Source organism: Phascolarctos cinereus, unplaced genomic scaffold (genome assembly GCF_003287225.1).
Source record: "Phascolarctos cinereus isolate Bilbo 61053 unplaced genomic scaffold, phaCin_HiC Scaffold_5;HRSCAF=322, whole genome shotgun sequence".
In the NCBI taxonomy this organism is placed as follows: domain Eukaryota; kingdom Metazoa; phylum Chordata; class Mammalia; order Diprotodontia; family Phascolarctidae; genus Phascolarctos; species Phascolarctos cinereus.
Window position 1 is genome coordinate 58,371,174 of NW_027555958.1, and position 24,471 is coordinate 58,395,644.

Sequence of the window (24,471 nt, forward strand, 5' to 3'; positions counted from 1 at the left end):
TTATCTATTCCCATTGTCTACTCAATCTCTCAGCCAATCAGAATTCTCATCCACCCCCTTTTCCCAGACCCTCCCCTGATTACCCAGAGTCATTTTAGTTTATAAGCTCTCCCCTGGCCCTCATTAAGGGTGGAGAATCTCAAGCCCTAAAGGCTGAAACTTTCTCATGCCCACCCATAAGGACTGGCGTCACCTGACCTATGTGTTTTTATCACTAATAAACTTTTCCTCTGGCTGGAAGAAGATCTGAGTTGAATTCTTTCAGGCAGGGCCCGTTATCTCGATCTAGGGGTTTCCAGCACCCCAAAACCTCTAGACCTCTTCAACCCTAGATGTGTGACCCTACAAACTCAACCCTTCTTAGCCTCAGTTTGCTCATCTGTAAAAATGGGCATAATGAACTAGTCTCCCCCCCCAACAAAGTTGTTGTGAGGTTTGAATGTGATTATAACTAAAATGCTTTATATGCCTTAGAGTGCTGTATAAATGTTAGCAATTATATTTAGCAAGTTAGAAGGTTTAGCTCTATTTAAAGAGGTCCTGGGCTCCAAGGAAAATGGAGTGTTAAGTACATTCAAATGTACTTGTGTTTTACAGAAAGCTAGAGCCCTCTAAGGTTTCATCAGCATACATTACAAGTCCCACCTCAGCTAAAGCTTGGTTAGGCAAGATCTGCTGATTCTGTAACTAGACAAGTGGGGCAGGGGAGGCCTTTCTGAATTTTTTGTTTGGGAGTTTGAAGGTAAAGAATCTAACCTTAGATCACAGGGTTAATCTTTTTTGCTTAGGAAGACGCATCAGCTCAATAAAGTCTCTAACACCCCTTCTCTACTTTTATCCCATCTTTATCATCATTTTTAGGATAGGGCTGTCATATGGAAGAGGGAGGGAACAGATTTGTCCTGCTTGACCCCATGGGGTAGAGCTAGGAATAGGGGTGGAAGTTGCCGGGGGCAGATGTAAGGAAAAACTAACAAAACAAAGTAGAAGGAGTGCTGCCTTAGGAGGAAGAAGGGTTTCCCTCTCCCCAGGATCTTTACATGAAAGCTGTTTGACCATTTGTTAAAAATACTGTGGAGGACCTTCCTGTGGAGGTACAGGTTGGACTAGGAGGCCTCTGGGGCCTCTTCCAGCTCTGGGATTGTGTGGGTAATTCTGAGCTCCTAGCTCTCAGGTACCTAGAGGGCAGTACTGGGAGTTTTCTTAGCAAGCTTGACTGTCAGCCAGCCCTTGGCTTAGACTAGAAAACCACTTTTGCAATAAGAATAACCCCAGGGGGGGATTCCTCTCTCTTTGCCCAACCTCCTGCATCAAACCCAATTGACCTCTGACCATTAGTTCAACAAGGAGCAGTCAACAACTATTTACAAAGTCAAGGAACAGAAGTTTGTTCATCCACGTTTTGGTGACTCCTCCCCATCCCATCAGGCAACCTTTTTGGCCATGGAATTGTTCATTGTGGACCCATTAGAAAGAATAATAACTCATGATTCTATGTCACTTGAATGTGTATGTTTTTGATTCACAACAACCCTGTGAGGAAGGTAGAGTAATATTATTATCCCCACTTCACAGATGGGGAAACTGAGGCCCCCCAAAAAGGCTTAGATAAAAGCATGTAGTGAACTAATACAGATTCAGAACCCAGACCTTATCAGTTCCTGGTTAGTGTCCTCATCCCCTGACACCTACTACCCCTTATCCCTTCCCACCTCTGCAGCCCTCTGCTACTTACCTTTCCTGAAGACTGAATGCCCTTGACCACAGCCATACCCACAATGCTCCAAGCCACAAGGAGGCTGAGGGTCATCTTCCAGTTGAGCCCCCCACTCTCTGAGATGGAGTTGGAGATGTCCAGGGCCTCTCGGTACCAGAAGTAGGTGGTAGCTGAACTCTTTTCACACTCTTCCTCCACCACTGAAACCAATGATCAAAGCCATGGCGCCTAAGGACTGAGGAGCACTGGCAAGGACACTGCATTGTCCCACCCACCCAATATCACCCTGTGGGATGCGACAAAGTATTTCCTTCCAACCCATTAGAGAGCAGAGAGAGAAAAGGTCCCGATCTCATTCTGAGTAAACCAGGTTGTCATAGTTACAAGATATGCTGGGCACTGGGCACTCCTGGGTTCCCAGCAGTTCCTAGAGAACACTAGGACAGTCTGGCCTGGCTAAATTCTTGCCTCACATCACCTTCCTGACATTAAGATCATGAGGCAAGCCCAAGTTAGAAGGCTCAGCTTCCCGTCTCAGCTCTTCTGCTGACCAGATTGTATCCTTCTGGGAGGCAGGAGGATGAAATTTAAAAAGCAGTGGATTTGAAGTCTTTGAGCAGCTAGATGGTGCTATTGTGCACACAGTGCCCAGCCTGGAGGCAGAAAGACTCATCTTCACATGTTTGAATTTGACTTCAGACACTGGTTAGCTGTGTGACCCTGGGCAAGTCACTTAACCCTGTTTGCCTCACGTTCTTCATCTGTCAAATGAGCTGGAGGAGGAAATGGCAAACCACTCCAGTATCTTTACCAAGAAAACCCCAAATGGTGTCATGAAGAGTAGGACACTACTGAAAGGATTGAACAACAACAGATTTGGAGTCAGTGGACCTGGGTTCAAAGTACATTTCTGCTACTACACGTGTGCCCTTGGGCAAATCAATTAAACTTTCTGGGCCTCAGTTTCCTCATCAATAAAATAAAGGGCTGGACAAGATGACCCCAAAGGTCCCTTCCAGCTCTAAATCTATAATGCTATCATGACCTTGGACAAAGCCGGAGAAGGGGGAGGGGAAGCTAGGTGGAGCAGTGGATAGAGTGCTGGACCTGGAGTTTGGAAGACCTGAGTTCAAATTCGGCCTCAGACACTTACTAGCTGAATGACCTTGGGCAACTCACTTAACCTCTGTTTACCTCATTTTCCTCATCCAGTAAAATGAGGATCATAATAGTCTCATACCTTACAGGGTTGTTGTGAGGATCAAATGAGATAATGATAGTAAATTGCTTTGCACAGTGTCTGAAACATAGTAGGCGCTATATGTAGTTGTTAGCAATTAGCTATTAAATCACCTTTCCCTTCTAATTTTTCCTCTATTGCAAAAAGGGGTGGCAGTGTGGTGTCTGGCAGACCACTACCACATACTGACTATGGGACTGTGGGCTAGTAGGTAATTTAACTCCTTAGTGCTCTGGGCAAACTGTCTAAGACTGAAGGTGTACAGAAGTGCCCACCCGCATTGATGGAGGAAGTTTCTTTACCTGGAAATAGAAATCCAAGGTCTCCATCCTAGTCCTATCCCTAAAATGGCAATGAGAATCCTGACCACTTGCTCATGGGAGGGGTATGAGGACTAAAACGGATCAGAGATGTTAAAGTGATATATAAGCCAGAGGCAGTAGATTGTTATAATAATAATTCCTGTTAGCTAATATTACATTTTCCCCTTTGTCTTCCCACTGAGTTTATCACTGATTTCCTCTCCATTTTATAGACTGAGTCTCAGAGAAGTTAGGTGACAATGAAGGCGGCATTTTGATCTAATTGTACAGGTGGTATAAGACTCACTGTTTCAAATCTCCAACCTGTTCCCTTAGTTTAAAGGAGCTCTTGCTCTTTGGAAATTTCTTTAGTCAGGAAGAGTCCCTTTTCCCGGCCAATAAGCTACAAAGATCTATTACAAACTAAATCCGAGTTGTGGTTGGTAGGCAGGTGATGCCAGGCCAGGGTCAGCATACCAATGGTGCTATGGCTTATATCTCCATGCCTTTCAGCCTAGGCTCCCAGGGACTTACCTGTGGTAGTTCCATTCCTAATGACAGGGCACTCACTCCAGGGCAATGGATACTGGAAGGATTTGAAGAAATAAAATATACTCCAGGCAATGATCACATTGTAATACAACCCAACAAAGATGCAGACCTGGAAAAAGACAGATGGACAGAGAGCCCTGTAAAGACAGAAACTGCCTCTCTCTGACACTGCCCAGAGAGCTCAGGTTGAGATTACCATAAGTAGTGATGCTGTCCCCAAACTCTTACCCGATCTGACCTTTTCAGTATCACCTGCAACATCCTTGGTGGATCTTTCTGTGACAGCAATATTATCCCTATTTCACAGATGAGTAAACTGAGGCCCCAAAAGGCTTGCCGAAGTGCTCAAGCCTTATACAAAAAAACAAAGAATCTGGAGTCATAAGATTTGTCCTCAATGAATTTGCCTGATCTCCACTGGACTTTTACCTCAGCAAGGTAATTCTTTTATTCCTTCCTAATTGATTCCCTGTCTCACTCCCCATAGAAGCTGGTCCAAATCTTCTCTTTTTTCATCTTCCCTACCTCCTCCTCTACCCATCTTGTCAGTGGAGTGCCTCACCTCATATTTTATTGAGAATATCCAGCCCGTGTGCTGTGCTCCTTCTTTTCTCCTCTAACACCTCAAAACTCCTTTTACATCAACCCCTATTTTTTCCTACTTTATTCTGGTCTTTGTCAAGGCCAAGCCCCCTACCTATTCTCTTGATTCCATCTCCTACCCTTTTCTCTAGCAGATTGCTCCCACAATTGTCCCTTTTCTCTCTAATCATCAGTCTAAAGATACCGGTTTCTTTCCCCCTGCTTAAAAATGTGCCCACAACCCCCTCACCCCCATCCTTAAAAAAAAAACCCTCACAAAAACCTACCATACCTTCAAAAGGGTAGCTATGGCTCAGTGGATGGAACGCTGGCCCTTGAGTCAGGAAGACCTGAGTTCAAATCTGGTCTCAAGCATTTACTTACTGTGTGACCCTGGGCAAGTTACTTAACCTGTTTGCCTCAGTTTCCTCAATTGTAAAATGGGGATCATAATAGCACCTACATCGCAGGGTTGTTGTATCAAATGAGATAATATTTGTAAAGCCCTTAGCATGGTGCCTGGCACACAATGGGCACTTAATAAATGCTTGTTCCCTTACCCTCAAGCTATCATCCTATACCTCCCTTCCCTTTCTCAGCAACGCTCCTAGAAAAATGCCTCCACTTCCTCTCCTCACTCTTGCTTCTTGACCTTATGCTATCTGGCTTCTAGCTCCACCACTCAACTGAGATTATTCTCCCCAAAGTTGCCAGTGTTTGACGGCCTTCTCTCAGCTTTCATCCTTTCCCACCTTTCTGCAACATCTGGCGCTGTTGACCATCCTCTCCTTCTGGATGCTGTCTCCTCTCTAGGTTTTCACGAAATTGCCGTCTCCTGACTCTCTCCCTACCTGTCTGACCAGTCTTCTAACTCCTTTGCTGGATCTTTATACAGGTCACACACACTAACCATGGCTGTCTCCCATATCTCTGTGCTGGACCGTCTTCTCTATTCCTTCTACATTGTCTCACTTAGTGACTTTATCAACTCCCATGGATTTAACTAGCTTACGCAGATCTATGCATCTAGTCCTAATTTCTCTCCACTCTCGTCTTGAATCACTAACTGACTCTTGGATATCTTGAATTGGAAGTCCCAGAGGCGTGTTCAACAGAACTCATTGTCTTTGCCCCCAAACCCTTCTCTCTTCCCAGGTTTCCTGCCCCCATCAAGGGTATCACTAACTAACTGTTTTGTTGTTGTTCAGTCTTGTCTGACTCTTTGTGACCTCATTTGGGGTTTTCTTGGCAGAGATGCTGAAGTCATTTGGCATTTCCTTCTCCAGCTCGTTATACAGGTGAGGAAACTGAGTCAAATTAAGTGATTTGCTTAGAGTCACATAGTAAGTATCTGAGGCAGGATTTGAACTCAGGTCTTCCTGGCTCCAGGCTGAGCACTCTATCTACTGCACCACCTAGCTGCTCCTATCCTCCCTATAAGCTTAAGTAAGCTTATAACCTCTGCCTTATCTTTGACTCCTTACTCCTGCACTCATCCCATATATCCAATCTGCTGTCAAATCTTATAGCTTTTACCTTTATAGCACCTCTCATATATGTCACCTTTTCCTCACTCACACAGTCACTACCTTTGCGCTCGTTATCACTCATCTGAATGATTGCGATGGCCTTCTGGGTCCCCAATCCAATCCATCCTCCACTCGGCTACCAAAGGCATTTTTCTAAAGCACAGGTTGGACCTTGTGGTCCCAATGTCCAATAAACTCCAGTGGTTCCTTAGTACTTCCATGATCAAATCTGAAATCCTCTGTTAGGCATTAAAACCCTTTATAATCTACATAACCCCCTCCTATCCTTATAGTCTCCTCATACTTTCCTTCCCTTTGCATACTCTATAATCCAGCCAAGCTGGTCTCTTTGCAGTTCCTCCCATATGACATGATTCTGTCTCCCAACTAGGTATGCTTGTCATGGCTGCTCCCATGCCTGGAATTGTCTTCCTCCTCAATCCCTCCTTCTGGCTCCTCTGGCTTCCTTTAAGACTCAGTTCATATCCCACCTTCTGTGGAAGTCCTTTCCCAGTTCTTCCCTCAGGTCACTCTTTCCCTATTAAGGTTACCCTGCATCTACTCTGTTCACATCTTGCACATATCTATTGATGTTGGTATCTCCCCAGAATGTTGTTTGTTGGGGTCAAAGATTCTTTCAGCTTTCTCTTTGTATCCCTAGTCCTTAGTACAGTGTCTGGCACATAATAAGTAATTAATAAATGCTTGTTGGTTGATTAATTGATAGCCAGCATGATTCTTGTGATTTTTGTCTACACCACATAGTCCCTCTTGATGAGAACTCCCTGTCTCTGTTTGAAAGAACTATTCTGAGCCACCCACTAAGCTGCAATCCACACTGAAGGATGCCTGTAGTTCTCAGCTCATGTGCAGATGACTGATGAACCTTGGGGGCTGAATGACTAATCAAGCCTCTCCATTTTTGCCCACTCCTCCAAGTAAAAACAACAGACTTCTTTTTAACACGAGGGAGGTAATGAAACGATGAGCCAGACAGAGCATGTTCCCTTAGATTCCTAGAAAATAAAAGTCAGTTTTTCAGGATGGGGCAGAAAAATCTAGCTGAGGGGCAGCTAGGTGGCACAGTGGATAGAGCACTGGCCCTGAAGTCAGGAGGACCTGAGTTCAAATGTGGCCTCAGACCTACCACTTGACACTTACTAGCTGTGTGACTCTGGGCAAGTCACTCAACCCCAATTGCCTAAAAAACAAAAGATCCAGCTGAGTGGTCACTAGGAACATCAATCACCTAGACTCAATTCTTTATTCAACTATCAGTCCTTCTGGCACAGAACCTTGATGGAACCTCTGTGACCTCTTCTCTGGGCTCCAAGAACTGCTCTTTTTTTCTTTTGGGCTCAGGAAATAGCCTCAATCGCTTCCTCCTCCCTTCCCACTCATCCTCATCATTTTCTTCCATCTTTCTTCTCCCCATCCGCCCTTCCCTAACTCACAATGCAACTGGAGAAGCCAATGCCACCCAGCCGAGGGCACACATAGTGCCACACTCCAATGCTGCCCCTGCGTATCCTTTGGCCCACAGCCAGTTCTAAGAAGAAGAGTGGGATCCCAATGATGATCAGCAGCACCAGGTAGGGCACGAGGTAAGCACCTGCATGGAGAGAGAAGAGGTATCAGGGAGTTCAGGTAAGTGAGGCAAAGGTGAAGTGAGATAGAGAACATGCTTGGCAAAAAAGATCCAGATGGACTGGCAACCTCACCCTTAGAGATTCCTTTGCTTCCCTGATGTTCCTAGAACTCATTGAGGCTTTCTTCTACTTCCCATTACTATCCTTGGCCAGAGAGATGAAGCAGTAGAGTTGTAGGACTAGGAAGGCAACAGTTGCAGCCAAAAGCCCACCCAGGGGCACCATCAGGCTCACTTACAGCCTTTGTGAAGGCTGCTTATAAATAAAAAGGTAGGCTAGACTTCTGGGCTGGTTTATCCCCAGACTGACCCTTACACCTTGATGGTAGAATTGGATGCCCAATTTGGGCAGCGAGAGCCAGGTAAGATCTCACTGTGACAAAGCAGCAAAGGTCTGAGGAATTTATTTCCTTCAGTAGATTTCTCTCTGTGTCTGTATTGAGGTTCCCCTGAGTTGTGTATATCCCTGGGTGCCCTGTGCTGTGTTGTATTGACCACTCTTTTCAGTCTCAGGTAAAGAATGTATCAAATGGCTGGGCAGTGAGGACTTTATCTCACAGGATCTTGATGCCATCTTCTCTCTTCCTTGGGGGCATGCCCATGTTACAGACTATGGAAACTTGGCAATCAGTGGACCCAGGACCATGACATCCTATATGCATACATTTTGTCTCTATTGTACTTGCTTCTTCCTCCAAGGAAATTCCTAACGTGGAAGGTTCAGTACTAAATTCATGTGCATCCCAACATCTCAACAAGGCAAGCCAGTCTCAGAGGAAAATGCTTTTTTTTTTCACATGCCAACCCAAACATGGTGCATGCCTAGCATTGAGTAAAAGGTAGTCTTGCATAGACATAGTAATAGAAATAATGGCTGGCATTTATTGAAGGTTTTCAAGATGTCCTGCATATATTATCTCACTTAACCCTCACAACAAGCCTGGGAAGTAGATGAACTATTATCCCCATTTTACTAATGAGGGAACTGAGGCACACAGACAGATTAAGTGACTTGTCCAGGGTCACACAGCTAGTGAATGTCTGAGGCTGGATTTGAACTCAGGTATTCCTGAATTTGAGACTAGCGTTCTATCTACTGACACCCAGCTGTCTAACAGTGGCCTCAGTTTCCTCATCTGTAATAATAGCTATACTACCTGCTTGGCAGGGTTGGATTGAAAAGAATTTTGCAAACTTGAAAGCACCATAGAAATGTCAATTCTTAAATAGAATGCTTTGGAAATTGCAAAATATTACGTGAGTGTAAACTGATATTCTTCCAGGCTAACTAACCCACACAGCAGAGCATCCCCGGCAGATCCAGTCCATCATCTACACGGATAAATGCTCGGGCACCCTGCTAGGTACTCCTAGCACTACCTCTACTGCGTGGGCATTAACTGATGACACAGCACATTGGGTAGCTCCAGGAAAGCAGAGGCTGGAATCTTTCCCGAGAGCAAAGGCCCTGACTAGAAACACTATTAATCTACGACTAATTGGGGAATGTGCAGAGAAATTAGTAGCGCGGAAAGCATAACCAGGATGACCGCAAAGGATGAACCGGATCTTGCCAAAGATTCCAGCTGACGAATTAATCGCACCGCCCAGGGCATCGTTTCAGACACATTCCCGATTCTAAGTGACAGGGCGTTTAGCAGGAGAATTACAACCATGTTTGGACACGAGCGAGTACCCTCAGTGGAGAGATGTGCCAACATCGGCCTCTACCGTAGTAAATACACCCTCACCCTACAACTGGTCCAAAGCATTAGCTGTCAACTCTGCTTGTCAGACAGTCACCCAGTACAAGCTGCCAGGACCCCCTCACCATGCCAAGCCTTCAGGTGCCGTGTTGTTTTGTGCCTCTCTGCCCCATACATTAGACAGGGACAAATCCTCCATCACCCTCACCAGTCAATCAGCCTGTAGTATCCCACCCTGTGGGCACCTTCCTGGGCACTGGGAGAGAAATACCAATGAAAGATAAGAAATGGTCTCTGCTCTTGAGGGACTTAAAGGACAGGTACCAAGAAACAGACCTGCAGCAGTACATTAACACAGTGTACAATAAGCGCGTATTTGTAGAATGAGTGAATGCGAGTGTAAGATACTGAGGGGGACGCAAGGCAAATAGGTGCTGTTTCCTCTAGTCGGATAGGAATTCCTTGAGAGAGATGAATTTTTTGCTTTTCTATTTGTAACTCCAGTGCTTTCCACGTGGTAAGTGCCTAACAAGTACTTTTTCATTCATTCACCCATCCATCCATCCATCCATCCGTCCATCCATCCATTCACAGCCTAACAGATTTTATTAGGGAAGGCTTCCTAGAGGAAGCCAATTCACAGAGCTTTCACCATTCTGCCCCTCTTTCATTAAATACTAACCCCCTCCCCCAAACCTTGATAATGGTTAAGAGGTAAGTGATGTAGTGGACAGATTGCTACACCTAGAATTAGGAAGACCTGAGTTTGAATCTCGATTTACTAGCTGTGTGACTCTAGGCAAGTTAATTAGCCATTCTGGCCTTCACTTTAGGACAGCTAGGTGGCCCCGTGGATACAGCCCTGGGCTTGGAATCAGGACGACTCATCTTAATGTGTTCAAATCTGGCCTCAGACATTTACTTGTTGTGTGACCCTGGGCAAGTCACTTCCCCCTGTTTGCCTCAGTTTCCTCATCTGTAAAAGGAAATGGCAAACGGATCCAATATCTTTGCCTAGAAAACCCTAAGTGAAGTCACCAAGAGTCCACATGACTGAACAACAGTGTGCCTCTGTTTACACACTATTCTACCTCTGGGCAAGACACTTACGGTTTCTAAGTCTCAGTTTCCTCAACTGAAAAAAAAAGTGTGGGGCAGCTAGGTGGCGCAGTGGATAGAGCACCAGCCCTGAAGTCAGGAGGACCTGAGTTCAAATCTGGCCTCAGACCAAACACTTGACACTTACTAGCTGTGTGACCCTGGGCAAGTCACTTAGCCCCAACTGCCTAAAAGCAAAAAAAAAAAGTGTTAATAATAGCTCCTACCTCAAAAGACATTATGTATATAAGACACTTTGTCCATCTTAAAGCACTCTATCTAAAACGTCAGCAATTATGATTATCACTTCAACTCATCACTAATGAGAAATGCCACCAGCAGATAGTACGATACTGAAACTAAAGAGGATCGGTCGCTTAAACTTCTGGGTTCTGTTCAAGACTGGTTCTGTGTGTGAAGTGGAAGGTGGGGGGATGCTGAGACTTTAACTGGAGAAAGGGGGTTGTAGCCTTTCTATGCTTTGATTTCTCCAAGGAAAGTTTACTTTCAACACTTCCTCTAACAAAAGGACGAGAGAGAGAGAGAGAGAGAGAGAGAGGAGAGAGAGAGAGAGAGAGAGAGAGAGAGAGAGAGAGAGAGAGAGAAAGTGTTGTGGGGGAGTGGTGGCTTTTAACAGAGATCAGGAAAGTGGGAATATTCTGGTTAATCACATGGCCCTTTAATTTCAACTCTTGCTGAAAATCTTTTAAAAGTGCATTTGTTTTTTAAGTCAGGAGGGGGAGTATAAGGTAGATTTTCATTAACTGAAATAAATTAAATTAGAAAAAATAAAATCTCTATTTTTTTTCTTGAAGAAAATGCATTTGTACATTTTCCTTCCTTAATATAGTTTGCTTTTTGTTGTTGTTGTTTTCGTTTTACCAGACCTGAGATTTCATCAGCATAGGGAGCTCGAGGTAATGAAGTCTCTTTATTTTCTCCTTAACTTTTGGTCTATTAGAGAGTTGTTGAAGACAGTGAGAGATTAGGTGACTTGCCCAGAGTCACAAAGCCAGTACAGTCAGAGGCTGAAATTGAACCCAGACCCTCTTGACTGAGGTCAGCCCTCTATTGCCCATGCCATGCAGCCAAGTAAAGCATACTGGATGGGATATCTTTCTTTGATGATTTAGAACCTTGCAGCTTACGTTGGAGTCACTATTTTGAACATCAATGATGTTCCTTCAAGGTCTGATTCCAAAGACATTTTCCCCATGAAGTCTTCCCTGATTTCATCCCCCTCCCCCAAAAAATGTTTTTTTAAATCTGAAAGTGATCCGTTACTGTGAACTCATGAAAGTTTCTACCCCTTTTCTCGAACCTTCGCATTTTACCTTGAATTATAGTTATTAATCCAACTTGTACCCGCTCTCAAAAGCCAGCTGTTAAATTTTCTGTATGAGCATTTACACTTCAGAAGTTGGCAAATGCTGCAAATCGGGACTTAATTTGTTGTTCTGTTGATTTCTGGACTTAAGAAAGTGATGAATAAAATGTTAATAATTCAGATTAAATTTAGAAGTGCGCCCAACATACCATCTTTCCTCCTCCTTCACCCAGAGAGAATTTGTTGTTAAACATTTACCCACATAGCCCTGAATAATAAGACATTTACTTAGAGCTTTAAGGTTTACAAAATACTTAGCTTATCTCCACTACTATACTACAACCCACAGGACTGTGGGAACCATGTCTTCCTCTTTCTTATTCCCTCCTTCCCCCTCAGCAGCTGGTATAGTGGCTCATAAGTGTTAATAGTCAATAAATATTTGTTCAGTGAAAACATAGGACCATAGGAATAAATATAGAAGATAAAGGCCATCTAGAAATAAAGCGACATTGTGGATTTGTAGGAAAAGTGGTAGACTTGAAATAAAGAGACCTTGGTTCAAGCCTTACCTCTAATACTGAAGAGCTGACTAGCTGTGGACAAGTCACTTCACTCTTTCTGAACTTCAGTAACCTCATCTGTGACTTGGGCATAGGCATATTTGTCCTACTAACTTCATGGTATTATTGTGAGGAAAAAACCCTACTATACCTTCGGGTATCACGCCTCTGTGGGTAGTTATTATGATCTAAGCCTAGGACATACCTGGGAACTGATCTTGAAATAAAACCTTGGTTTCGGCTTGTTCTCTTGTCATGCATCTTTTTCTCACAGAAATGGAGGGCAGAAAAAATCCCAAGGGCTCTAGCTAACCAAGGTTTTTACTGGAATAACCATATTCACAAATCACAGAGTGACAGTTCTCCTGCCAAAATGCTTCCTCATCCTTATAAGTTCTTTAAGCACTGGGTCTGGAGTCAGGAAGATATCAGTGTGACCCTGAGCAAGTTACTTAACCTCTGTTTGTCTCAGTTTCCTCATCTGTAGAATTAGAATAATAATAGCACCTACTTCCCAGGGCTATAAGGATCAAATGAGATAATAATTGTGAAGTTCTTAACACAGTGAGTGGCACATAGTAAGGACTATATAAATATAAGCTGATCTTAGCATCAATATTATTATTTTGCTTTTTAATACCCTAGAGCTAGTGTGGTACTGGCGTTAGTCTGCACCCTCTCTTGATATTAAATGAAGTGTGGGCATTTACACCTTGGAAATTTGCAGACTCTGAAAATCAAGGCTTGATTTACTGTTTTGCTGATTTTCTAGACTTAAGAAAGTGAGGAAGAGAATGTTAACAATACAGATTGAATTTAAAATTGTGATTTGCATGTTTTCCCTTTGAGGGACAGTTTAACCAGCGCATTCTTGTCTAGAGCAGTCTATTTCAATCAATCAGCAAATATTTATTAAATACTATGTGCAAGAGGAGGGAGCTAGGTGCACAGTGTTAGAGTGCTGGGTGTTAGGAAGACTTGTGTTCAAATCTGGCCTCAGACACTTCTAGCTGTGTGACCCTGGACTAATGACTTACCCCTATTTGCCTCAGTTTCCTCAACCATAAAATAAGCTGGAGAAGGAAACGGCAAACCAGTTTGGTATCATTGCCAAGAAAACCCCAAAAGGGTTCACGAAGAGTTGGCCACAACTGACAACAACTAAACACACACACACACACACACACACACACACACACACACACACACACTCAAGACATTGTACCAAGGCCAGGGCAGAAAAAGATAAAAATGAAGGCATTTCTGCTCTCAGGAATCTTACAGTTTAGTAGGGAGAGGGATACAATACGTACACAGCTAAGTATAATTCAGGGTCAATTGAGGAGGGAAAAAGCACTGACCAATGGGATAGAGGAGGAAATCAAGCTAGGCTCTATGGTGAAGATGGCACTTGGGCCTTGAAGACAAGGATTCTGGGAGGTAGAGATGAGGAAGGAATATATTTCAGGCATGAGGGACTGCCAGTCCAACTGCACACAGGTGGGAGATACAGTGTCAAGGTCAGGAAACAGATTGAATATAGGAAGTAATACGAATTATGGTGGAAAAGACAGATGGGAACCAGGGTAGAGAATTTTAAAAGCTGTGCTAAGGAGTTTTTATTTTCTCTAATACACATTGGAAGCCGAGGGAAAGACGACTAGGTATATGAGGGCAGAGTAGTGACAAGGCCAGACTTAGGCTTTAGGAAGATGATTTAGGCAGACGTGTGGAAGGTGAATCAAGTAGGAGAGTCTGGGAGTAGGAAGACCAATTAGATCCAATTAGGAGGGTTAAAAAGAGCCCTTAAGTGGTAATTAGGACCTGGAGCAGGTTGGTGACCATGTGAGTGAAAAGAAAGGGATGGACATACAGGGGAAGTCAAGACTTGGTAACCGGATATGGGGGATGAGGGAGTCTGAAGTCATCTGAGTGAGTAGAAGGATGGGGGTGCTCTCTAGGAAAATATGGAGGAGGGGAGGGCTTAAGGGAGAAGATGCTGATGTCCACATTGAACACATCAAGTCTGAGCAGTTTTCTGCCCCTCAAACAGCAGCAATAATCTAAAGCCACCCCCCTCTAGCCTCAAGGCTGCCTCTTACCTCCACCATTTTTCTGGCATAAGTATGGAAACCTCCAGACATTGCCCAGGCCCACGGAGAAGCCGATCTGTGCCAGGATGTACTGCAGCTTACTGTTCCAGGCAGGCCGATCCTCAGCCTCCAGGTCTTCCTCCACGTCCTTCTGTTTGTCTTGGGCCTCTCCGGCCATATTCAGGACACTGTGCTTATAGTCCACTGGCTCCTCATGGGCCAACAGGTCGGCCACAGACTCGGTGACATGTTCATTACTGTGCTCACGCTGTGTTACTTTGCTGTTCTTCGGCATTGGTGACTCCCAAGGGCCCCAAGGCCCCCACCCCTGAGCTTACAGAGAAGGTGGGCAGGGAGCCACCTTCAGCTTTTTCTCATCCAGGGAACCTGCAAAACAAAGGAACAAAAGATGGTAAGGAGTTAGACCAGGCTCACTGAAGGAAAGTCTGAGAAACCAAAGGATTTACGCCATGGTATCCACTTGGTGGACTGACCATGGTCAAGGTTGAATCCCAGACTGATTGCTGCTCGCTGCTCAGCAGAGGAGTACTGCTAGCCTACCTGCCCTCCTCATCAGCTGGGGTGTGCTCAACTGCTGGAAACTCAGTCGCCTGAGCAGAGCAGGACTAGGAAAGTGAATCTGCTGGAGGAAAAGTCTGTGATGCAAACCAAACTCAAGTTTTAGGAATGGGGGGTGGGTCATTCCTGAGTTTGGATTATCCATTGTTCCCTTATATAATATTAATCACAGAGAATTGACTAGAGATCCACTTGATGAGGTCACAGTGGCTTTTCCCACTAAGATAGACAAGTCTGGGTCCAGATTAAGGGACTTTCACATGCTCACTTTGTTTTGTTTTTAGTAATTATTACTATTATATAACATCTCTACGGTTCACTCATCCTTTCAATAAGCAGTTATTAAGCACTTACATTGAATAAGCTGTTATTAAGTATTTACTGGTATAAGGCATTGAGCTGGATACTCTGGATAGAGACAAAAATGTCCCTGTCCTCAAGGAGATTACATTCTATTGGGGGAAATACTATATGCACATAAAGTAAATACAGTGCTTTCTTCATGTACTACATACATGTGCAAAGGACTGGGACAGTGCTGGGAATAGAATAACAAAAAATAAAACCATTTTTGCTCTCAGAAAGTTCATATTGTCCCTGAGAATCCAATAGGCACACAGAGAAGTAAACACCAAACACTTACAAAGTCAAAGTCATTGCAAAAGGAAGCAGCGAATACTAAAAACTGGGGGAAGGGCAGGAGATGTTCTTTGACATGCCCTCAGCCCAAGACGCTTGGATGGCAGCTTCACTGCTCCTGGACAGCTGCCTGGCCCCACGAGAAGGCTGACCCGTTGCAGAGGCAAGCTCCAGGGCAGCAGAAGCTGCTGGAGCTGGAGGCATTTGCTCCTTGCCAACAAATCCTAGGGTGATCTCTCACTGCTGACATTATCAGAGGACTGCAATGGCCAAGGACCTGCTAATTCATCCTTCAGTGACGGCTTTACAGAAGATAATGTCTGCACGACACCGATGAGCGATGCAAAGCCACCCCCTCCCTTGCTCTCTCCTCATTTGTCTTTCACCCTTTTTTTTCTTTTTTGGGAAATTAAACCTTTGAAGGCTCCCAACCTTCTGTTGCATTTCAGACTGCCTCCTCATTAAAGTGAGGATAGAGGCAGATTTTTAAGAGACAGAAATGCACAAAAATAACAAACTGGCTTACAGTTTGCCTACTGTCTATCCAGGGATGTGATGACCCAGCTAGGTAATCACTTTTAAAGCACCCCTCTGGGAGCTACTGTACTTGTACTTTTGAATTGAGTCCTTGAAAGATGACTGCACCTAGGGTCCAAAGGTGAGTCTGTACCTCTAGAACTGTAGCTCACAAGCCCCAACCAGTGCACTTAGCTGTAACAGTCATGCAGCAGATACAATTTCCTCAAAACAAAAGCATTTATTAAGATGGCATAGTAAGGATAGTAGCTACGCAATACTCCTTCTGCACACCTGGGGCACACACTTCCACAAGTGGAAGAGTGGGCACAAACTTAGATCAGGCTGATAGGCTGTTACACAATCATAGGCTAATACACATTTAGGGAAAATATTTGTGGCCAAGACAATTCATGACTCTAATAGGACAATGTCCTCCCTTATAATGACTTCAGGCTGTTCCTCCTGAGTGGAGTATCTCTATTGGGTAATAATAATAATAATAATACAATTATTATCTCATTTGATCCTCACAACAACCCTAGGAGGTAGATGCTATTATTATTCCCATTTTACAGATGAGGAAACTAAGTCATCAGAGATTAAGTGATTTTCCCAAATGTCTGAGGCCACATTTGAACTCAGGTCTTCCTGATTCCAGACCCAGCATTCTAACCACTGAGCCATATAGGTAGGCTGCTTAGCTGTGCTCCTTGATTCTGTTTTTTTTCCCTGCCAGAGCTAGTTTTCTTTTGAATCCTTAATCGTCCTTCTTCTCTGCTGCCAGAGGACATGTTCCTTGAAGCTGCTCCCTGCCTTTGTAGCTGTCTCTGTCTGTCTTTCTTACACATACATACACACACTTGCACGTACACACACACACACACACACACACACACACACACACACATATACACTCACTCACTACTGGAGGCAGTGTCTCTTACTGGGGTGGGTAACACCATTATCATTGGAGAAGGGGAGAAAAACATTTCTTGTTGCTTCCTGGTAGAGTCTCAGAGGTCGCAGTCCACGAAGCTCCTTCCTTGCCTTAATCGTCCTATTTGACTCTAAGGCTGGGACATTTAATTTTTCAAAGGCCACCTGTAATGGATCAATCTTCAAACAGTTAATGACAAGCTATCCTTCCATTTCCATCCCCAAAATTTCGTCACACTTCCTAAAGGGATAACCGAATATCTGTATGTACACATCTTTGTACTTCATTAAAAACTCATTACCTCTGTTATCTGACCCCTACTTTCTGTGATTAGATCCACTGGTCTGGGAAATGGGTAGGAATGTACATCTTATTAAGAAAAGTGTCATTGGAAACATTCTATTTCCCACCAGTTCTCACTGTTTTCATTCTTCATGCCCATTAACGGCAGGCTGGATACGAGCAAGGACACTGAACTGTACAGCGTATCTCCTGTGTTAATCTTACCCCGTATCCTGGCTTTCTTCAACAATAGCCCAAGCCCAAGAATAAATGCTAAGGCAGAGCCTGTTAGACATGAAACATAGAGTTGAACCTAATTTAGCTCCAGTAGGTAGAACCATAAATAGGGCAGGGCTAAAGGGGATTTTACCCAGATGCCAGTATTTAGAATGGCATACTTCTTTCCCACTGAGGTCTGAAGACTGTCCTTTCTGCATCCCAGCAGGAATGGAGGTGGGCCCCAGGACAGCAAGGGAGCAGACTCATTTGAAATGGAGGTCAAGGGGAGGGGACTGAACATTCCCACTTCCCCAGCAATTGATTTCCTCACCAATCCCTGTGAGTGGAACTGGCTCCACTGTCTGGGAGGTGGTCTCCACCCTAGCTGCCTTTGCCCCCAGGTGCCAGGATTCCTAGTTATGACTCTGACAGGATGGGTGGTGTTTGGATCAGGGCTCAGCATCCTCAGACTTGGACCATGTCACAGGGTGACAACATTCTACCCTTTTCTACTCCACTCAAGTTCAAGGGATCTTTGGAATCTTTAGAAACATCCGAGAACAGAAAAGGGTCCTTGGATTTTCATTTCCCAGGGATGACTCCTTGTGGAAGAGACTCCAGAATTCCCTTTAAAGGAGACATAGATGAGTGATTTCCTCTACTACTTTAGTCCATAGCTTCTTCATTGAGAGCCAGGGACACGTGAAAAGGGCACATTCGGACACGTCCAGAAACATGGGACATTGACTGACCACTAGATCCTCATCACCCCAGAAATGGCATTATGGTGCTGTGGCTGGATTATAACTGTCAGATTTCCAGCAGTATAAGTGTAAGTAAAGCTTAGGCTTGACACCAGAGATTCCTAATGAGCCATCAACCAACTTCCTAGTTGTTGTTGTTCAGTCTTGCCCAACTCTTTGTGACCCATGTGGGGTTTTCTTGGCAAAGATACTGGAGTGGTCTGCCATCTCCTTCTCCAGCTCATTTTACAGATGAGGAAACTGAGGCAAACAGGGTTAAGTGACTTGCCCAGAGTCATACAGCCAGTAAGTGTCTGAGGCTGGATTTGCACTCAGGAAGATGAGCCTTTCTGATGCCAGGCCTGGCTCTATCCACCGCATCACCTAGCTGTCCTAACCCCTTAGTATGGTGTGGTCAAACAAACATAAGAGCCTTGGGTCTGGAGTCAGAATACTTGGGTTCAAATCCATACCTTGCCACTAATTACCCAGCTCAGTAAATTCTTTCTTACTAGAGGTCTTCAAACAGAGGCTGGAAAACTATTTGTCAGGTACTTTGCATAGTGGACTCATGTTCAGTTATGGGTTGGACTTGCTGCCCTCTGAGGTCCCTCCCAACTGAGATTCTGGGTGACCCTGGGGCAATCACTTCTGGACCATAGTTTTCTCAACTGTAAAATAAAAGGGGTTGGACTAGCTCAGCACTTCTCAAACATTTTTGTGTCAGGATTCCTTTACAATAAAAAAAAAATTTGAAGACTCTCAAAAAGCTTTTGTTTATATCCTGGGATGTGCTGGTAAATATTTAACAGCCAGCTTTTCAGGGGGGAAATGTAGGCACAATGTGTTTTGAAGTTTAATCTGAAGGATTAACATTTTCCCCATCGCTTTCTTAAACTGGACAATCAATGAAACAATAAATCAAGCCCTGATTTGTAATGTCTGCTGATTTCCAAATTATAAATACTCAGACCGAAAATTTAACGATTGGCTCTTGTGAGCCAATATTTACTAGCTCCAGCACACCCATGGTAATATCCTTCAATATTTACCATATTAGGAAATTAAAATGCCATGGTATTATTATGAAAACAGTTTTGACCTTGAGAAACCCCTGAAAGGGTCCCTAGACCACATTTTGAGAACCAATAGACTAGAAAATAATAATGATTAGTATAGTGCTTTAAGGCCTGCAAAACACTTTACAAATATTATCTCATTTGATCCTCACAACAACCCTAGGAAGAAGGTGCCATTATTGTCCTGTTTTACAGATGAGGAAACTGAGGATGACAAAGGGTTAAGTGCCTTGCCCAGGGCTATACAGCTAGTGTCTGAGGCTAGATATGAATTCAGGTCTTCTTGACTCCAGGCCCAAGGTGGCCTCTATCCACTTTTCCCAAGCCCAAGTCCTATCATCCTACTTAACATCTTCCTGAGTTCAAATTCAACCTCAGACACTAGCTGTGTGACCCTGGGCAAGGCACTTAACCATGTTTGCCTCAGTTTCCTCATCTGTAAAATGAGCTGAAGAAGGAAATGGCAAATCACTCCAATATCTTTCCCAAGAAAACCCCAAAGGGGTCATGAAGAGTCAGACACAACTGAAAAATGACTGAACCAAGCACAGAGTTATCACACATGGCCTGGTGGTCCCCCTCTTCTGCACATATTTCTTCACTTTCATCTTTTACCTCTCCCCTTTCGCCCCTCCCTTTCTCCTTTGTCTCTGTCCAAGTTTCTACTACCCTTAAGCCCCAGGCCTCTCACCAAGACAGCCAGAAGTCAATGCCTAGACAGGGAGAGAACCTGCCCTTGGGGCAATATCAGGAATATCAGGAAACACCACACCCTCACAGTCCCCTCAGCCTCCAAAGAAGTTCTCTCTCTGCTCAGCAAACCGAGCTCCTCATCTCAGGACCTGGAAGCAACTAACTGCCCAGTGACCTGGGGAAGGGTATGGCAGAGCCCCTGGCCATGGAGCAACAACAGCTAATGAGGCTGGAGATGCCTGAGACCCCTCTGGAGGGACTTGAAGGAGGCCCTGACCTGTCCTCAAGGAAAGCCTCTGTCTTTCCACCAGAACTGGAGAGAAAAGTCAGGATCCCTCCAGAGACAGCAATTGCTGGGATATCCAGGGCCTCAGAACTACCTTCCAGATACCTCATTTGCAGCATGATTCAGGCAGGACAGTTTGCAACGCATTAGACATGATTTACTATTCATTATGCTGCAACTGGAAAATCTTGTGCAGAATTCCAGCAAGTCTGCATGCAGTGATGCCAGAGGACTAGAGCTAGAGGTTTTTGTTGGGTTTTTTTTTTCCTTTTAATAGGCCTGGTCTGGGTCACTGAGATGTGAAGGAACCTCATTAGATTTTACCCTTTGGGGAGCTGGCAGGTCAGAGCACTGCCAATTACAGCTAGAGCATGGGCCAAGCAGCACCAGGTGGTAGGACAGTCAGGAAGCCCTGGGCTTCTGCCGATCACTTTTTGTCAGTCCTCCGCTGGCCCGTGGGCTCCTCGACAGCCATTACTGGTGATGGGGGCCAAAGCATGTAGAGGTGCAGTCAGGTGAGCCCGGAGGGTAAATGCAGGCTGCCAGGGTGCAACTGCAAACTGCTGGGGTCAGTCAGGAGGCAGACCTTCACCTGTACCTTGAATGTGACCAAGTTGTCAGAAAGGTGACCCCTCCCCCAGCCCCTCTCATCACAGAATCCTTAAAGTCAAGATCAGAACAAATAAAAAGAGCCTTCCCTTGCCCCTTAGCTACCACCATCAGGAATAACAGCCTACAATGATGTAGCTCTAGATAGGGTTACATATTTATGGAGCATTACAAGGTGGTAAACTTCCACTGAAAATCTCCTCCAATGCCTTACTGCAGCAGGAACATGACCTTGAGTTCTCAGAGGCTATAGAAGCAAAGGGTGAGCTCTACAGGCCCCACCAAGCTGAAGGGCCCCAGGTCCCAGCCCAGCAGTGACCTGTATGAGGATCAGTCTGGCTAAAACTGGAAAGGCTCATTGGCAGAAAGTTTACTGTCTGCTAACATATTTTCTCTGGACACAGTTACTCAAAAATCTTCTCAGGAATAGGGGTTGCAATCTGAATTGGGGGAGGGAATGCCCACCCCAAAGAGGCAATCATAATGGAACCTTGAAGTCTTTATGGCTGCAAAGTGATTTACAGACATTGAGTCCTTGAGGGAAAGGACAATTTCATTTTTGTGTCCGTATCTCCATCATTTAACACAGTGCCTGGAATGTAGTATGTGCTTAATGATGCTTGGTGACTGACTGATTTGATCCTCTCAACAACTCTGTTAAGTAGGTAATGCATTTGAAGATGGGGAAACTGAGATTCATGGAGATGGAATGATTTGGACGCAACTTGGTACGATGAGGAGGCAGTAAGTGGCTCTGAGTGACAGACCTGAGTTCAAATCCAGACAATTACCAGCTATGGGACTTTGGGCAAATCATTTAACCTCTGTCTGCCTCAGTTTCCTCATCTGTAAAATGGAAAGAACAATAGCATCGACCTCCCACTGTTGCTGTAAAGATCAAATAAGGTAATATATGTAAAATGCTTGGCATGTAGCAGGCATTTAATAAATAATTGTTTCCTTCCTCTTTACGAGCCTGAAGCCAAAGGACCTAGGTTCATATCCCCACTTACCCCCTGTGTGACCTTGGATAAGTTATGTTTCCTGATCTGTTAAATCCGAGGGTTGGCCTGCATGGCCACTGAGGCCAGTTCTAGATCTGATTCTGGGACATAACCAAGGTCATTGGTTGCTGAGTCTGATGCTTTTTCTACCATGCCTCTACTTCTGGCCAATCTACCCTTGTCTTTCATCTCCCACGTTCTCCTAATATAGGACATAAGTTCCCAAGACTTTGGTTCTCCGTTTCCATCATTCTGTTAAACAGTTAAGGTCTCAGTGATAAGACAGTGCCCCGCATCCCAAGGAAGGTCCCCCAACAGAAGGCTCCCTCCACTGGGGTTCCATTCTGTCACTGGTCTCTGACTCACCTTTGGCTGCCACCACCCAAGGGTAAAGACAAGACAGGTTTCCCTCTCAGACGAGGTCATTTTCCCTTCCTCTCCTTCTCTTCCCCTTCGCTTCCTTTTCTCTCTCTGGGTATGACACTCCAGCACACACAGTCAATTAAAATGCATGAACTAAATTTGGTTATATGGCAGGGAATTTCTAAGTAGAAACTAAATTCATCTTCTTCCTCTAGTAAGTATTTAAGGCAGCTAAGGGATATAGTGGATAGAGCACTGGGCCTGAAAGACCAGACCAGGGGTGGGGAACCTGCAGCCTCGAGGACACCTATGGCCTTCTAGGTCCTTGGGTGAGGCCTGTTGACTAAGTCCAAGTTTTACTGAGCAAATCCTTTTATTAAGGGGAGTTGTCCTGTGAAGTTTGGAGTCAGTCAAAGTTGAGGACCTAGAGGGCCACATGTGCCCTCAAGGCTGCAGGTTCCCCCATCCCTGGACCAGATCCTTACTGGCTGGGTGATCTTGGGCAAGTCATTTAGCAGCTGTTTGCCTCAGTTTCTTCAATCATAAAATGGGAATCATAATAGTACTTACCTTCCGGAGTTGTTGTGAAACCCCAAAGCGAGATTTATAAAGTGCTTAGCACACTGCCTGGCACACAGTAGGCCCTTAATAAATGTCAGATTCCTTCTTTCAATAAACACTTACTAAGCGACTATGTGTAGGACACTGTGCCAAGCAGTGGACATAAAAGATGATAAATAGTACCCTGCCCGGCATACTCTAATAGGAGGGCTGAGACAGGTAGAAAATAAAGTACCTCTGAAGAGTCAAAGAGAAACTCAAGGAGGCAGAGATCAGACGTAGCTTGTGGGAGATCATGGCGGAGGTGCCAGCTGAGCTGGGCTTGGCAGAAGAATAAGGGGTTCAAGAGAGCAAGAGGGGAAGGGAAAGGGGGAAGGCATCTCTTCCAGCCCTTAAGAATGGCTTGTGCATGGGCATCCAAGTGGTGCAATGAATAGAGCACCAGCCCTGGAGTCAGGAGGACCCGAATTCAAATCTGACCTGAGACACTTACTAGCTGTGTGATCCTGGGCAAGTCACTTAGCCCTGATTGCCTCAAAAAAAAAATCACTTGTTTGCAAACACAAGGAAGGAAAGGGCAACATGTGATGAGGGAACTATGGCAAATCCACTTTGGCTAGACCATTGTATGAATTAAGAGCAGTAATGTAAAACAAGATTGGGGAATTTCTGTTTCATTTTGTAAGTAATAGGGAGCTACTGAAGGCTCTAGAGCCTTGGAGGGGCACCATCTGAGTTATACATTAGGAAGATTACTCTGCTAGGGTTGTGGTCGATGGATAAGGGAGCAGAAAGGATGAAGTTTCACATTACTCATTGCTCTTGATGTGGGCTTAAAACAATTACTACTCAGTGCTCTGCAAGCACTTTCTTCATTTCCCCTTTCTCCCTACAAGGGTCTCTCCTAGGCTCCCGATGAGAAGGAATTAAAGAGATTTTATCCAGTGCAGATGCCCTGGAAGAAGGCTTGGAAATTTCTCTGCTGCAGTGCGGTGCCTATGTGTATCTTGGAAATCGTTTGAGGCAACTTTGCCACCATGAATCTCCAACCCCATGGCACATTCAATCCCCTTGCTTTTGCACCTACTCTGCCCTAGCTGGGCTCCCTCCCACATTCTTACTTCCAGACACAGGGTGGTTTGTCCAGTTGGCCCCCTGGGCCAACAATTGGTCACCAGGAGAGGCAGTGCCAACTTGGATTTCCTCATTTCCTAAAGCTGGGAATCTTGATGCCAGCCAAGGGAATCCACACTTCTATTTTCAGACTGAAGACAGTAGACCAAGGAGGTAACATGATGTAAGTGGAAAGAGCATTGACTTTGATTTCAAATGTCTTGGGTTCAAATCCTGACTCTGATGCTTACTTTCTGAGTGATATTTGGCAAATTACTTAGTCTCCCTGGGCTTCAGTCTACCCATTTGTAAAATGACATGATTTCAACTGGTCTCTAAAGTCTCTACTATCTCTGCACCTATTATCCTATGAATGGGAATGATAATGAACTAGTGACCTGGTGTCTAGCCCCTCATTAAACTGAGGCACAGGGGTGAACAGGCTTGCCCAGGGTCTCACAGCTAGTTAGCAGCTGAGGTGCGATCAT

The 24,471-nt window shown here is 44.7% G+C and overlaps 1 protein-coding gene across 1 annotated transcript in view; it reads right to left on the bottom strand.

The window, feature by feature from the left end:
* The window catches only part of SLC6A17 (solute carrier family 6 member 17), a 65,673-nt gene that overhangs the window by 26,968 nt on the left and 14,234 nt on the right, over positions 1–24,471 (bottom strand). Inside the window, exons 2-5 of the mRNA XM_021000881.2 lie at positions 14,367–14,744; positions 7,377–7,534; positions 3,794–3,920; positions 1,736–1,917 (exon numbers count right to left, since the gene is read on the bottom strand). Coding sequence (XP_020856540.1) covers positions 1,736–1,917; positions 3,794–3,920; positions 7,377–7,534; positions 14,367–14,652 — 753 coding nt within the window. The 5' untranslated portion in view covers positions 14,653–14,744. The remainder of the gene's footprint in view (positions 1–1,735; positions 1,918–3,793; positions 3,921–7,376; positions 7,535–14,366; positions 14,745–24,471) is intronic.